This window comes from Orcinus orca, chromosome 15 (genome assembly GCF_937001465.1).
Source record: "Orcinus orca chromosome 15, mOrcOrc1.1, whole genome shotgun sequence".
Taxonomy (NCBI): domain Eukaryota; kingdom Metazoa; phylum Chordata; class Mammalia; order Artiodactyla; family Delphinidae; genus Orcinus; species Orcinus orca.
The window spans coordinates 70,360,501-70,376,985 of NC_064573.1; the positions used below are offsets into that span (position 1 = coordinate 70,360,501).

General features: G+C 40.0%; 1 protein-coding gene across 5 annotated transcripts in view; it reads right to left on the bottom strand.

The window, feature by feature from the left end:
- GRK3 (G protein-coupled receptor kinase 3) overlaps positions 1-16,485 on the bottom strand; it is a 123,375-nt gene that overhangs the window by 47,404 nt on the left and 59,486 nt on the right. For all 5 annotated transcript variants that reach the window (XM_004283783.3, XM_033412747.2, XM_033412748.2 and 2 more), the window contains 3 exons: positions 10,346-10,447; positions 8,593-8,667; positions 3,335-3,396 (listed from right to left, as the gene is read on the bottom strand). In XM_004283783.3, coding sequence (XP_004283831.1) covers positions 3,335-3,396; positions 8,593-8,667; positions 10,346-10,447 — 239 coding nt within the window. The remainder of the gene's footprint in view (positions 1-3,334; positions 3,397-8,592; positions 8,668-10,345; positions 10,448-16,485) is intronic.

Below are 16,485 nucleotides of genomic sequence, written 5' to 3' on the forward strand. Positions count from 1 at the left end.
CTTACGGATTCTGGAGTTCAGAGATGGCAACGGAGGTGGGGGTGTGGGGGGGTGTGATCTGTCACATTTTATGAACTTGCAAACTAGCTGGGGAGGGTAAACAACCAGGGAGAGAGAAGTGGCCCTGCTGGCCAAGAGAAGAGTCGAGGAGAATCAACTCCCAACCCATACCCTGCGCCAAAAGGACACACACTCCATCAAAAAATAAGCACAGATATTTTGCCCATGAAATACGATAGCAAGTTCTTCTTTAGGAAGTACAGATGGCTGCTGGGTGTCCTGGCTGTCGTGTGCCCACGGGGTTCCTTGAGCTCCATTCCTAGGCAATATCTAGTCACTAGAATGGGCACTTCTGGGTGGGGAGGAGGAACCGGGGCTGATAATAGGGCAGAGCCTGGGCAGCACAGGGCTTCAGAGCCAGAGCCCTTGCAGGTGACTTAACCACCGCCTCGGAGGGAAGAGCCGGGGTGAAAGATACAAAGACGACTGGGGCGCGGCGAGGGTGAGCAGAACGAGCGTTTTTAGCTCTAACCCCTGACGTGGGCTTTAGATTACTGAGCAATCTGATGTTCACTGCTGAAGCGAGGCTCACCAGCCTCATCCAGAAGAGGGAAAGCCTCACTCCGGGATTCAGCCCCACTGGGAACGTAACCCCGTGTCCCTGCTGGGCCTCAGGAGAAGGTGGAGAGGCAGGCTCAGCACTGCTAAAGACATCCTCTTTTTTTTTTTTTAATTTAATCGAAGTATAATTGATTTACAACGTGTTAATTTCTGAACAGCAAAGTGATTCAGTTATACACATATATATTCTTTTTCATTATGGTTTACCACAGGATACATGTGATATATATTCATTATATATTCATTATGGTTTATCTAGTTCATTATTCATTATGGTTTATCTAGTTTCCTGCTATACAGTAGGACCTTGTTGTTTATCCATTCTCTATATACTAGTTTGCATCTGCTAACCCCAAACTCCCAGTCCAACCCCTGCCCCACCCTGCCTCCCCCTTGGCAACCATAAGCCTGTTCTCTACATGAAGACTTCCTCTTTACTTCTCTACTATGAAACTGCAGTGTGGCCACCAAGAAAAATCGCCTGAACCGTGAGGCCCTCAGAGAACACGGCCAGTCCTGACGATGCTGAAGTCTACAAGGGTCTATTTATGGAGTGCCTGTGCTTTTCAAAACCCAAACTCTGGACTTCCCTGGTAGCGCAGTGGTTAAGAATCCGCCTGCCAGTGCAGGGGACATGGGTTCGAGCCCTGGTCTGGGACGACCCCACATGCCATGGAGCAACTAAGCCCGTGCGCCACAATTACTGAGGCTGCGCTCTAGAGCCCGCGAGCCACAACTACTGAGCCCACATGCCACAACTACTGAAGCCCACGTGCCTAGAGCCCGTGCTCCGCAACAAGAAGCCACCGCAATGAGAAGCCCGTGCACCACAATGAAGAGTAGCCCCCGCTCACCGCAACTAGAGAAAGCCCGCGCACAGCAACGAAAACCCAACGCAGGCAAAAATAAATAATAAATAAATTAATTAACAACAAAAAAACCCGAACTCTGAACTCTTGGCCTGACAATGGATTCTTTTACTGTTAATTTGATAATGTATTAACATAAAAAGAACCAAATATATATATATATATATATAAAAGAACTGACTTTAAAAATAATTCATTTATATAAAATGGTAAGAGTTTCAGAAAATCCAATGTGCATGCTTGCCTAAAATGCAAAGAGCTTCACTTGTATTTCCTGTGGTGATAAGAGTGAATGGTTAGGGGGAGGAGGCTGGGAGAGGGATGGATTAGGAGTCTGGGTTTAACAGATGTAAACTTTTACATAGAGAATTGATAAATAACAAGGTCCTACTATATAGCACAGGGAACTATATTCAATATCCTGGGATAAACCATAATGGAAAAGAATATGAAAATGAATGTGTGTGTGTGTACATATATACATATATAATTGAATCACTTTGCTGTACAGCAGAAATTAACATTGTAAATCAACTATACTTCAATAAAACTAAAAAAAAAAAACCCACAGTGAATGGTTAACTCAGTGGGGGAAAATGACTGTGCAGGTTTACCTGGTGGTTACACAATGGAGTTAACAAGACCTCTTCCCCGATTTTAATCACCATCCCCATTTCTCCCCTCTCCACCAAGGATCATATAACAGTGAGGTTGACCCAGGAGTTTGGGAAAAGTCAGATTTTAGAACCAACAGCAGTGGAGACGGCCCAGGACTTGGTTGAGTCTCACCCCTGGGCCGGCATCCTATCCCCTCAGTTTGATTCCACGGCTTTCTGGCAAAGCCTCTGCTCCTACTCAGAAAAATGTAATCATTTGTATGCAGATTCATTTCCTGAAGTATTGACTCTACTCCAAGATAAAATCATCTCTTGAACTCTGGTAGAATCATGACACAACTTTTTAAATTTTATTTTAATTATTTTAGTTCTATGAACATGTGGAGAAAAAAACACAACTGCACTGAAGTATTTGCTCTTAAAGGGCAACTACTGAACAGCTGCAGGCTGCTCCGTCGATGAGGCACGGTCACACGACAGCTGTCTAGAAATCAGCCGAGTTTATGGAGAAGAGTACAGTCAGTGTGAACGCAGATTCAGTGTTAGAAAGTCCAATTCCAAAGGTGCATCATCGCAGAGGCACACTCAAAATACTGAAGGATTGACTCTTAGGTGCCTGAGAAGCATGTGAACACTTTTATAGGCGTTACCGAAAATTTTCAGAATTTTATAGGACAGACATACCCTATAGCTTGAGTAACCCAGAGGGACGTATTTATCGGGTACATTAATGATATATATGACTACAGACATTTGCCAATACTTAAATTCTACTACGTAAAGAATCAAGAGAAGGCCTGTCTCACTTTGAAGGATATGATTTCAACATATAAACAAATGAATTAGACATAGACTCGTGCTTGCATTAGCAAAGGTGTCCCAATAAAATACTTTTAATTGTGAGGTTCCTTAGTCTATTTAAATTTTGGACCATTTGGAAGCTAAAGAACTAAAGGTCAACGGGCTGTTAAGATATACAAATCCTAAATTATAAAGTACAGAGGAAACAATCTAATGCAAAGCCTGGCACATAGCACATGGTCAGTAAATGCTCGTTGAATGAATAAATTAACACATTTTAAGGACAGCACTTATTGGGTAAAATGAGGTACACCTACACAGTACAAGATCTTATCAGTATAAACACAATGATATATAACTAAGATAATGTTACATGCCAAATATATCTCTATTAAAAAAAAAGATTTTATACATAAAGTTTCATACCTTTCCATGAATTTTTGAAAAATGCTGCCTCGAAGACTTTCACAAATTTCTTCTATGTATGGCTGGAAAGGACGGAAAAGAAATTCCACACTGCATCAGTAAGAACATAATAAAGTGAAAAACAGAAAAGGATGAGACTCAGACGAGGTGAGCCTCCAAATTACGTGCTCCCACAGCACCTTGTACTCGCCCTTCGCAGCCTTGTCCAATTTTCACCAGTGTACTCATGGTCACGATTATTTACTTGTAGTAACCTACACCACTCGATGGCATGTTCCATGAAGGCAAGGACAGGTCTGTCCTGTGCGCCACTGCATCCCTCCTGCCTAGCACGGCTCCTGGCAAGTCACGGACACATCTTAAATGGCTGGAATTAGCTTCATGGGCATGTGACCCATGCAGCCCCACAGAAGAGCCCCGGGCTCGGTTTGGTGCCCTGCTGTTGTCATCCTGAAATTAATAATTTCTGAACAAGGGCCCCCAGGTTTTCATTGCGTACTGAGCCTTGTAAGTTACGTAGTGCATCCTATAAATTACTATTAATTATATAATTGCTATTAATTATGATTATCATAAATGATCAGCATTAATATTGACTTTTAAAGACGAAAAGCCAAGGGACCCATGGAGGAAATTTTTTTTTAATCAGCTATTCCCAAGGTCTTTGAGCAAGTTCACGGCTAAGCAGGGATTAAGGCAAGGGCTCCTTGCTCACACGTGCAGTGCCCTTTCCCTGTGGAGAACAATCTACTTCAATATCATGCCACTTTACACATTACCAAATAAACTGCATAAACTTATTTTCCATGGGATGGACTTCAAATCAGGAACTATAAAAATATCAAATGCCAACATTTCACAGCTCAGCCTGGAGCCACTTAGGTAGTTTTGGAAAATATCTTCATACCCTACACTCACTGAATGATGCAAATTTAATGTTTTCTGTGTCTTCGTAGATCATCCTGAAAATGTGCAAAAAAGAAGGCCCAGATCAGGAACCGTCCAAGGCAAGTGATCAAACTAGGAAGTCTGCAGAAGCCACAGTCACCAACACAGGCAGTGAGACCACTGCATCTCGCCTGGGAGCCTCACTTCGTGCCACGGGGCTAAGCCACCTCCACCCCCCCCCCCCGGCAGGGCTACTGCTGTCCTGGGCGGGACACCGGAACTGGTCACTAAAACCAGGTGGACTTTGTTCCCTCCTTAGTAACAGGGGAAGCTGAACTCTCTCTCTGAAGCCCTTTCCACCTCTGAAGTCCTGTGTTTCTATGATGACACATAATTGCAATCTTCGCGAACTCTTCTAGATGCTAAAGACCAAGGGCCACAAGTCTCAAGAGGTTCAAAAGACAAAAGAGATCAAGTGTTGGAAGACATACAAAAAGCCTAAATTTGTATATCACAGATTTTCTATTTACAAAAACTGTTACGTTAATATTTTTTCATATTTTATAAAACAGCCTGTACTTTTGCTGATAAAATAAAAGTTCACCAGAGATTCTTAAGACTGGATATGATATACTACACTGCCACTCTCAACACAAAGAACTACAAAATGTGTCGGGTAAGCAGTGCAAAAGCGAGAGTTCAACAGTGGGGTCATAAGCAAACAACCTCACCTGATTCTCAGTTCCCTTAATCTGTAAAATGGGAGAGTCACATCTAATTTTCAAGGCCACTGTGAGAATTTAGTAAGATTAAGAATGCTGAGAGCCAAGCACAGGGCCTGGCATGTTCTAGGAACCTAAATGTAAGCCAGGACCCCTCCCGACTCTTGCCACCAAATGTACCTGTGCAATTATTTATTTCTAAAGTTAATTTTGCAAACAAAAAGAATAAAAAGTATTCTGTATTTACTTTCAGAGCATTTTTTTCTTACTACCTTCTTCTCCTCGATAAGAAATTTCAACTCAGGCATCACACTTCCTGATGTCTAAATGTATGATAAACCTACAGTCATCAAAATAGTATCGTACTGACATAAAAACAGACATTATGGACCAATGGAACAGAATAGAGAGTCCAGAAATAAATCCACACACTTATGGTCAACTAACCTTTGACAAGGGTGTCAAGCACACGATGCGGAAAGGATAGTCTCTCCAATAAATGGAGAATGAGACTGGACCCTTATCTCATACATATACGAAAATCAACTCAAGATGAATTAAGGACTTAAATATAAGACCTGAATGTGTACAACCACTAGAAGAAAACACAGGGAAAGAACGTCTTGACATTTGCCTGGGTGATGATTTTTTGGATGTGACATCAAAAATTCAGGCAACAAAAGCAAAAACAGACAAGTGGGATTGCATCAAACTAAAAAGCTTCTGCAGAGCAAAGGAAACAATTACCAGAGTGAAAAGGCAACCTGTAGAATGAAAGAAGGTATTTGCAAACCATATATCTGATAAGGGGTTAATATTCAAAATATACGAGGAACTCGACTCAATAGCCGAAAACCAAATAACCCCATTCAAAAGGGGGCTGAGGACCTGAATAGACATTTTTCGAAAGACAGACAAATGGCCAACAGGCATATGAAAAGGTGCTCAACAACACTAATTATCAAGGAAATGCAAATCAAAGCCACAATGAGATATCACCTCACATCTGTTAGGATGGCTATTATCAGGAAGCCAAGAGGTAAGTTGTTGGTAAGGTCGTAGAGTAAAGGGAGCCCTTGTGCACTGTTGGTGGGAATGTAAATGGGTGCAGCCATTATGGAAAACAGTATAAGGATTCCTCAAAAAATTAAAAACAGAACTACCATATTATCCAGCAATCCCCCTTCTGGTATATATCCAAAGGAAATGAAATCAGTATCTTGAAGAGGTATCTGCACGCTCATGTTCACCGCGGCATTATTCACAACAGTAAAGATACAGAAACGAACTAAGTGTCTATCAATGGATGAATGGATAAAGAAAATGTGGTATGGATACATACGTGTATATAAAAACGCACAGTGGTATGGTATTCAGTCTTTAAAAAGAAGGAAACCCTGCCATTTGTGACACCATGGGTGAATCTGGAGAACATTACGGTAAGTGAAATAAGCCAGACACAGAAAGACAAAATACGGTATGATCTCGTCCACACGCGGACTCTAAAAGAAGTCTAACTCATAAAAGCAGAGTAGAATGGTGGTTTCCAAGGGCTGGGAAGTGGGGGAAATGGGGAGATGGTGGTCAAAGGGTACAAAGTTTCAGTTATGCAGGATAAATAAGTTCTGGAGAGCTAATGTACAGCATGGGGACTACAGTTAATAATACTGTCTTGTACACTTGAAATTTGCTAACAGAGTTGATCGTAAGTGTTCTCACCCCCACACATGCACACAAACACACACACACAAATGTAACTAGGTGAGTGATGGATATGTTAATTAGTTTGATTATGACAATCACTTCACAACGAATACGTGTATCACATTGTACACCTACAATTATATACAATTTTTATTTGTCAATTGTAACTCAGAAAGGGGAAAAAAAGAAATTCCAACTCAAAGAATATCAACTAACTTTATGGTTAATGTCCCTCTATAAACAGGACATTCAAACATGTAACTTCTATCTATACTTTGATCACTATGTTCTGATGGTACATGTCACACTGAATTGCACTAATACACCTTCTTATTTAAATCAACTTAATAGGGACGACTTCCTTCACCTTTGAAATCGGAATACCAGCCATTCTATATCTATTTTACCAGAACATTATTTAATTATTTTCTTATGAACAAATCAGTAAAGTGAGTGGTTTTGAAAGATACTGGAGAAGCTCCTAAATGACTGTTCCTTGAAGGCACAGAGAGAATTTTGGTGGTCTTTGTATCTCATCTGGAACTATCTTTTTAAATGTTATTTATGCTGCAGGAGAAGCTAGCATCAGAGTTGTAAAATCCACGCACTGTGAGGTATAATTTAGCAACGTTAGATGTAATTGACTACAAGACTGTCTCTGAACAGCGTCAAAGTCAGACAACTGAAGTTCTGACATGAAAATATCATGAAGGCAACAAACGGCAGATGTTCACGTTGCACTTTTTGAATGTACAGTGTTTGGTAAGAGCTGACATTTGTGGAGCATGGCAACAGACAGGCCTAGTGCAAAGCAACTCACAGGCACTGAATCCTCAAGACCCCCGTTTGCGGGAGAGGCCGCTCTCACTTCTGCTTCACAGATGGGAAAACTGAAGGGAGGAGAGGTACGGTAGCTTGCCCAGGGTCTCGAAATCCAGGGCACTTAATTTCAGAGCCCAAGCTTATAACCAACTAGACTATAAAGGGTGTTACATTTTAAGAAAAGTCCATCTAATTATTTTGGCAGAAAGGCAGCACGCGGTCTGTTACTGTACCCAAATGTTCTCAGAGCCAAATCAAGATTTTCTCTATAAAATAATCAGATTCATTTTGTATGTAAATAAAACCTATCATAAGGCACCTAGGTAAAAATCAACTTAACTTCTCTGTAAATTACTGAATAATCCAGGAAATGGATAAATTATTTTCATTTATGAAAATCATTACATTAATGAATGGCATTCTTTCATATTTCTTGTGACTCACAGAAACATGAAAAGTACATTATCCACTTGAAAATCTGACCGTGTCCTTGCAAGCTGCCACCTCTATAGAAAACCCACAGGATGAGAGAAAAGGCTTTGGGGAGGAGAAACCATTACATCTGAAGATCAGCAAATACATCGGCCCATCAGCTGTGGATCAAGTTTTCTGAGGCTTGTCATTTAAAGCTGCATGACTGTGCTGTGTTCAAGATATGAGGAGCCAGGGCAAAGTCCAGTTCCTCAGTCACGACACCAAGGCCGTTCAAACCTTCCCTCTTGATTCTTGAAAATGGATCTATTTCATCTGGGGGATAATCACCGTGGGGGTCAACACCTGTACCACTAGAAAGGAAATCTTGTCAAGTCCCCGCTCTTCACAGGTGCCTGGGATGTCAAACAGGAAAAGGCTTTTTCCTCCAATGTCTTGTCTTGATTGATTTATAGAAACGCTCCAGTGGCGTTTTTCAGGAAAGCCTTCACGAAGAATGTCGGCAGAACAGCACACATTTCAATGAGAAGACATACAACATTAAACTTCAGTTCTTCCAGATAACCCTCCACGTAAGAAATACAGCCTCATATGTCAACTCCCCCGGCACTTTCACAGATGCAAAGAATGGCCCCAATCCAATTGTTAAGCAAATTAGAAACATTTATTGGGAAAGCACTTTAATCTTACCTGAAAAAGAGTTGATGTCACTTGTTTCTTGGATAGATGACTTTGCACGTGTTCTACAGCTTGCTTTGAGAATGGCTTTTAAAAACCAAGAAAACAATGTTTTTGCCACAAATATAAAACAGAGCAAACCTCTGTATGTTACAATATCAAACATAAAATTTAACACAAAAATTACTAAGCAGTAACCTATAGGGATTCCATCAACACGCATTCTTTAAAAAATCTGTTGGTTGTCTGCGGGCAAGCCAAACAGACGACTGCTCCTCTGAGCTTCCAGAGTTCTTAGATACCATGTCGAGAAGGATGCTGTGCAACAGGGGCATCCAACTGACATACCTAATCCCACAGGAGATCAAGATGACTTCGACTAAAAAAAGCTGTAAGGAATCGTATTATCACCGTATTAAATGCATCATCCCTCAACTGGCTGATACTGGGCTCCTAAAAATGCAAAATTTCTATTATATGAGAGAAAGTGAATGCATGAAAATATACCTAAGAATTAAACGTCAGGACTGCAAAGCTAAATCACAGTGTTGAAAAGACTCTAGGTTAAGGAAAATCTTGCTGTAACCACAGGGGAGAGGAATTGGTTCTAAAACAGTGAAACTCACACTGACAAAAATTACACACTCTGTCCTCCCCCAAAACTTCAAATTACGTCTGCAGCAATGCACAAGAAGAAGAGCTTAAAAAGCATATCACGCTGCTAAAAACCCTGTAAATTGTTGACCTATACGAAAACTACGTTTACAGAGGCATTCACAGTGAACACCTGGCATTTACCAAGGTTCAACCATTCCCCAGCAAGGTAGCAAGGCAGAGCATTACGATTAACTCTAGCTCAGAAGTTCAGCAAGCACTGTAGACAACACAATAAACACAGAAGCACGAACATATATCATTGTCATGACCACTGCTGTCCAGTCAGGCTCTCTGCAATGCTGGAAATGTGGTGAACCTGGGCTGACGCAGGAGCCACCAGCCACATGTGGGTATTGAGCCCTTGAAATGTGGCTCATGAGGAATTAAACTTTCAATTCCATTTCGTTTTAATTAATTTAAACAATTTAAATACCCACATGTGGCTAGTGGCTACTGCATTGGACACAGCAGCCCAGGGCTCTTAGGATACTCCTTTGGAAAACAGTCTTCATGTAGAGAGATTACATGGTAAATTTTCATTATTAATTATCCCACTCACTCCTGGTGGAATAATTTCCTAGGAACCCAGTTTATCCTAATGACTGAATTAGATTGTTTCTCTGATTTATCAATACAAGGAAAAAAAATGGTTTCAACCATCATTCAACTATTAATGAACTACATTAAAACAATAATTACAATCCTCCTTATTAATTCAAAGAAAGCATTTAAGATTTTTATTGATCAATATATGATTAGCCTAACTGTTAAAGGAGAGCTAAATGAAAAACAATAAAGCTTAATTTCCTTTAGAAAGTCTAGAATTGAGGTTGGCTTTTTCTTCCGTTGATCTGCATTAGCCATTTTATCAATGTTTGCAGTGAAAGTATCCACTTTTTGGAAACATACCAAGAGCATATGGAACAACAGATACTGGATCGGTATTACCAGGAAACAAATGACAAAAACAGAAGAAATGGGTTCCATCCTGGATGAATATCATGTAATTTTTAAACCTCTTCCTCCTACTTTAACTTTCATTCTGGAAATGTTTGAAGGCTGTCTCATATTTACCCATACTAAAGTAATAAAACAAAAAGATACTTACATGTGAACAAGACAGCAGCTCCTTCATGATGTAAGTATCATAAATTTGTCGACTTCTACAAAGGCGATCTTCCTCATTCTCAAGCTTTTCATATTCTTTTATCTGGATGGTTAAAAGTTACCATTGTTAGGTATTGTCTTCCTAGAAACTTACTTTAGTGAAGGATATTACTAGTCTTGGCAGAAACCACTTCCACATGACATCAAGCAAATTACTTGAATCGGCCATTCCACCGGAAACAACTACTTCTAATGTTGTAATAATGAAGTTGGAATAATTTAAATTCAACTTGGAACATACGAATGGATTTTTTCCTATGATGAACCTTGTCGCTTAAATTTAGAAACACAATATTAAGAAACAAATACTGCCATGGTTACAATTATCTTAACGATGCACCAGCCATGGACCATTCATCCTTGCCAAGTCTCCTTTCCAAACCACAAATAATTTAAATTTGTCTGTAATCCAGTTCTAAGAGTTATGACGGGGCTCGTTCTCACTCAACTACAGTGTTACAAAATTCAGGAGGAAAAAATAATAATAAATTGCTAGGATTCCTGCAAAGAGATGTTTAGAAATCAACTAAATATTTTGGAAATGCATTAACCATAGATAAAAGCATTGGTTTTTCACATTGGAACCTTCTCTGCACTCTAAAAGTATTAACAGAAAGGTTCCTTCAAATTGTATGTTTTGCCAATAACTTAAGGGAGGTAACCTGACGGGTGTTAAGATAGACCAAATAATAAAATGAGCTTTGGAAATATTTGCTTTATGAGGACATGGCCCCTATTACTCCAACCTCAAAACAGAAGTTCTCAGATCAGGGAAGTATTTTTATTTATTTACAGAAATACATTTAATCTAAAAGACAAGAAGAGAATGAAAACACAAATGAAATATGGAGCTGGTAGGAAGACTGTAGCAAAGATTTTCAATATAATGACTAATAACTACATATAACTTATTTTTGGAAAAACAAATGCTCCCACCAAGGAGACAGTTGTAATACTGACTTTCATGATATCTGAGGGCTCTCTATTCTGCTATGACAAAAAGTGGGGCTGATTACTCCTATGGGAGAGAGTATAAACTGAATAGAAATAAAAGTTACCTTTTTTACTGTACAGTCTAACAGTTTTGAAATCAAAACCAGTAAATCCTATGAAAATTTCTGATAATGAAAGGGCACGGTCGGCAGGGAGAGAAATATGTACAATGCTGACGTCCTATACGAAGGCTAACTGGTTCACACACTGAGAAAAATTCTGGGATCATCTTAATTGCCCTTAAATATCATCAGTGAGATGGCTGAAATTCACAAGTCTGTAACTGCCTGGGCTTAGAATGGAGTCTTCTTGGAACCGACACTAAAATTTAACAAAAAGGCAAGAGGACTGGGGTAGGTTGATACCCCATCCAAGAGGAAAACACTTTTAAAAAATTTTTTTATTTTTTAAAAATTTTCATAGAAATATAGTTGATTTACAATGTTATGTTAGTTTCAGGTATACAGCAAAGTGATTCAGTTATATATATATATATATATATATATATATATACACACACACACACACACACACACACACACACACACACACACATTCTTTTTTTACATTCTCTTCCATTATAGGTTATTATAAGATATTGAATATAGTTCCCTGTGCTGTACAGTAGGCCCTTGTTGGTTATTTGTTTTATATAGAGTAGTGTGTATATTTTAACCCCAAACTGCTAATTGATCCCTCCCCCACCCCATCTTTTGGTAACCATAAGTTTGTTTTCTATGTCTGTGAGTCTATTTCTGTTTTGTAAATAAGCTCATTTGTATCATTCTTTTAGATTCCACATAAGTGATATCATATATTTGTCTTTGTCTGGCTTACTTCACTTACTATGATAATCTCTAGGTCCACCCATGTTGCTGCAAATGGCATTATTTCATTCTTTTGTATGACTGAGCAATATTCCATTGTGTGTGTGTGTGTGTGTATGTATGTGTGTATATATATATATATACATACATACACACACACACATACCACATCTTCTTAATCCATTCACCTGTCTATGGACATTTAGATTACTTCCATGTCTTGGCTATTGTAAACAGTGCTGCTATGAATACTGGGGTGCATGTATCTTTCCAAATTATATTTTTCTCCAGAAGGAAAACACTTTTTTAATGAAGAAGCAATTCAGCAATGTTGGCATAACCAAAGGATCTGGGCTTAATCATCCAAGGTTAATTCAGGAGAACATGTCTGAAGGTTCAAATACCATGCCAGATGCAAGTATGGTAGCTGCAAGGAAACAGAAGCCAGACACACAAATCTGAGGCAGAGTCAGAAAATAAACCAAGGACTCTAATTTGGTAGATTTCTTTTGATGTTTTGTTTTAGTAAGGTCCAGAAATTAATGCCAGAATGCCAGGATAGAACAGGTGGACTGTTAGTGAACCAAAGGCAAACGTTTCTGCCTAAACATACAAACTCTAGGAAAACTAAACCTTCATGGAATCATTATCCTTGAAAACAAGTGTAATGAAACCTAAGTCTATGTTCTGGGGACCTATAAAGCAAGCTGACACCTGGTTAAGCAAACGCTGATTCTATGGGAGTTTTCTATGAACTGTAATAATCTGACAATACAGAAAATTCCGGTTTCTTGCACAAATGATGCTCTGAACCACAATTCTGGCTTTAGTAAGTGCCTCGTATCTCATAAACTCCAACTTGAACAACAGAAAAGGTTAATTCTTAGTAGGCAAAGAAACAGCCTCAAGCATCCCTGGCTGTAATTCACTTTCTATTATCAGTTAAGACCACTAATTAAAGAACATGCAGTCAAGTATCAATTGGCTCTAGACAGGATGTCCTGATGTGCAGAGCAAATGCCACCCCTAATCCTGGCAGTCAGGTTGTCCAGGGAACCTGAGCAGGCAGAGGCCCAAGTTCAAGGTGAAAAGTCTCTACTACAGCAGAACAGAAGCTTCGCCATCAATGATGAACATTCACTAACCGTGTAGTCCTCCCTTTCTGCTTTGGTCGTTACAAAGCTCACAGCTGAACGTGTAGCCTAAATACACAGAACCCTAAGAGCAAGCCCTTTTGGTCCACAGCTGTCATGGTCCCCACTTTCCTGCCTCCCGTTTTTCCCACTACCATTCCCATGAGACGGTCTAGTAAAGTCACTAAGGGCCTCTGCCTTGACCAATCAAGGATCTCTCTTTTTGCCCTTAGCTTCCTGACATCCCAGCAGCATTCAGCTCCGTGGTCCCCTCCTGCCTCCTTGAAGGCTTTCTTCTCTGACTTCTGGGATCTACACCGTCCAGGGGTTCGCCACACTGGCTCCTTTTCTTCAGTTTCCTTTGGTAATTCTTCCTCCTCTGCTGTACTCCTAAATACTGGAGTGCCTCAGGCACAGTACTGGGGCACCCTTTTTCATCCATTACATATTCTCCTTAGGTAAAGCTATTCAGTCCCATAGTTTCAAACACCAATTATATTCCAATGACTAAGACTGGATCTGCAGGACTCACTTCTCACCCAGAGCTCCAGCGTCTAAATATTTAATCACCTACCGGACATTTCCACATCCTCTCTCCCCTGGCCAATCATGCTCTTCCCCTAGTCTTCTTTATCACAGAAATGATAAAACCATCCTCCCAGCTGCTTAAGCCAAAAAAATGGAATAATCATCATTGATTCTGCTCTCTTGCTCACACCCCTGTCCCCACCACCCCCTACATCCAATTCATCAACCAGTCACGTTGGCTTCATATTCAAAATTATCACAAACCAGGGTCCTCCTTCAGGTAATAGTGAACTAAACTCTAACAACAATTCTGGACATACAAAAAACCCAACTGCACTGGACCACTGGAGAGTGACCAAAAGTACAGAGATAATGGAAAAGGGGCATCAAACAGAAGCTGGAAGGTAAGAGAGGATATTCCTGAAAATGAAGAGCCAGAGCAGAGCTCCAAAATTTTATGTACAAACCTCTCAAAATCTCCGGTGGACCCCATAATGACAGGTGAGCATGACAGACCCACAGCAGTCCAGCTAAGGTTAAAAGAACTGAACAAGATTCAGTTGCTACCCACTGTATGAGAAGACAGAGCATCAAGTCTGAGTAAGCCAAATTAACTGCTGAGACAAGAAAAATCAATACCCTTTGGAGAAACAGAGTTTAGAGTATCTACAATATCAATGGACAAGATACAATCTAAAATTACTCTATCTATGAAGAAACAGAGAAATGTGGCTCATATGCAAGAGAACAGACCATCAGTGAAGACCAATCCAAGATGATTCTGATGGAATTATCAGACAAGGATTTTAAGGAGCCGTTATAACTATACTAAAAGATGTACAGAAAATATGCATGTAATGAATAAGAAGATAGGAAATAGCAGAAAAATAATAACTATGAAAAGGACCACATGGAAATCTTCTCTGAAAAAAAATTCAATGGGTGGACATAATAACAGACTAGAGTTGGCAAAAGCATCAATGAATTTGAAGACAGCTCCATAAAAATTATCTAATCTGAAGAAAAGAAAGAAAAAAAAATTCGGGGGGCAGGGAATGGAACAGGGAGAATCAGTGGTATCTAGGATAATATCGAAAGATCAAACCTCGTTATGAATGGAATTCTAGAGAGAGGAAAAAAAGAGACTGGGGTAGAAGTAAAGTTTTATAATGGCCCAAATTTTACCAGATTTGGTGAAACATATAAATTGACAGATTCAAGAAACTAAGTGAAAGCCACAAAGGATAAACACAATATCTGAAATTACTCCACTAAAATGCACCTCCTCAGAAGTCAGCCTTTGACCCAGCAATTTAAGGTGGCCACCGAATCACAATACGTCACATTGAGTTGCGGGTCTGTTTTGAATCACTGCATAGCAGTTATCATTTCCTGATATATTTCCTATTCATTTATTACTGGTTTATTGTCTGTTTCCACAAAAATAGGAGCTCAAAGAGAGCACAGACTTTGTCCATCCAAACAATGCTTCCCAGCATTAGTGTTTGATAAATACTGGTTGCATGAGTGAAGAAAAGTCTGTGTAGTAACTTTACCTCTGGTCTTATATTTTCTGTTTTCCGTGATTTATTATTAAATCTAGGTGTAATATAAATATTTTTATAAGCTGCGTCTAAATCTAACTGGAACAAGGAAGTGTATAAACCAACACACCGAGCAGTAGCTACGTGTCAGGTGCTGTTCTGGTGTGTTGCATACACACATGACAACCCTAAGGACAGACACTGCTATCACCCTAACTTTTAGATGAGGAAACCCAGATAGAGTGAAGCAAGACTCCTTGCCCAACTTCAGGCAGCTAATCACCAGCAGTGTCCAAATCCAAATCCAGATGGTCTCAGTTTAGAGCTGGAACTCTTTACCACCATGTTACAGCACATACCTAAGCAGCATATTATAGATATTACAGTTTAGAAAGCAACTGTCCATCTGGCATCCCATTTGAGACTCTCAGCTAGCCTGTGAAATAGCAGGAGATGATTACTAACCTCATTTCATAGACAAGGTAACAGATGCTCAAATATTAAGTCCCCATTCTATGAGCTCAAGTACAGGACAGTGTCTTGGTTCACACTTGTAAGCTCTGAGTCTGACACAAGGTAGATGCTTCAGGGTTTGCTCAGTGACCAGCACCATATCCCACAGCAAGTGAGAGGGCACAGCACAGCTGCACCTAGATCCTAGCTGGGCCTGCTGTCTAGGAGTCAAACAGCGGTCAAGTGGAAATACTGATGACGCGCACACACCAGCAGCGAGCATATATTAAGTATCCCATGGGCGTTACAGGCAACAGACAGTGTCAGAATCAGAGAAGCAAAGCAATCACGGAAGACCGGGACAGTCTTTACTGGAGAATACAGACAGGCTTTACTGGAGAATACAGAAACAGACCTTGGCCTTAAACGAAGCAAGGCTTTCCACAAGCCGAGAAAGGGAAACAGCATCCTAGGCTGGGGGAAGGACATAAGGAAAGTAATAAAAAGAAGAACTGGGCTCGGTGGGTTCAGGTAATATTGGTTACTGGAAGGTCTACGTGAGAAGGTAGTGAAAGATAAAGAGGGAAAGGTAAGTGATAACTA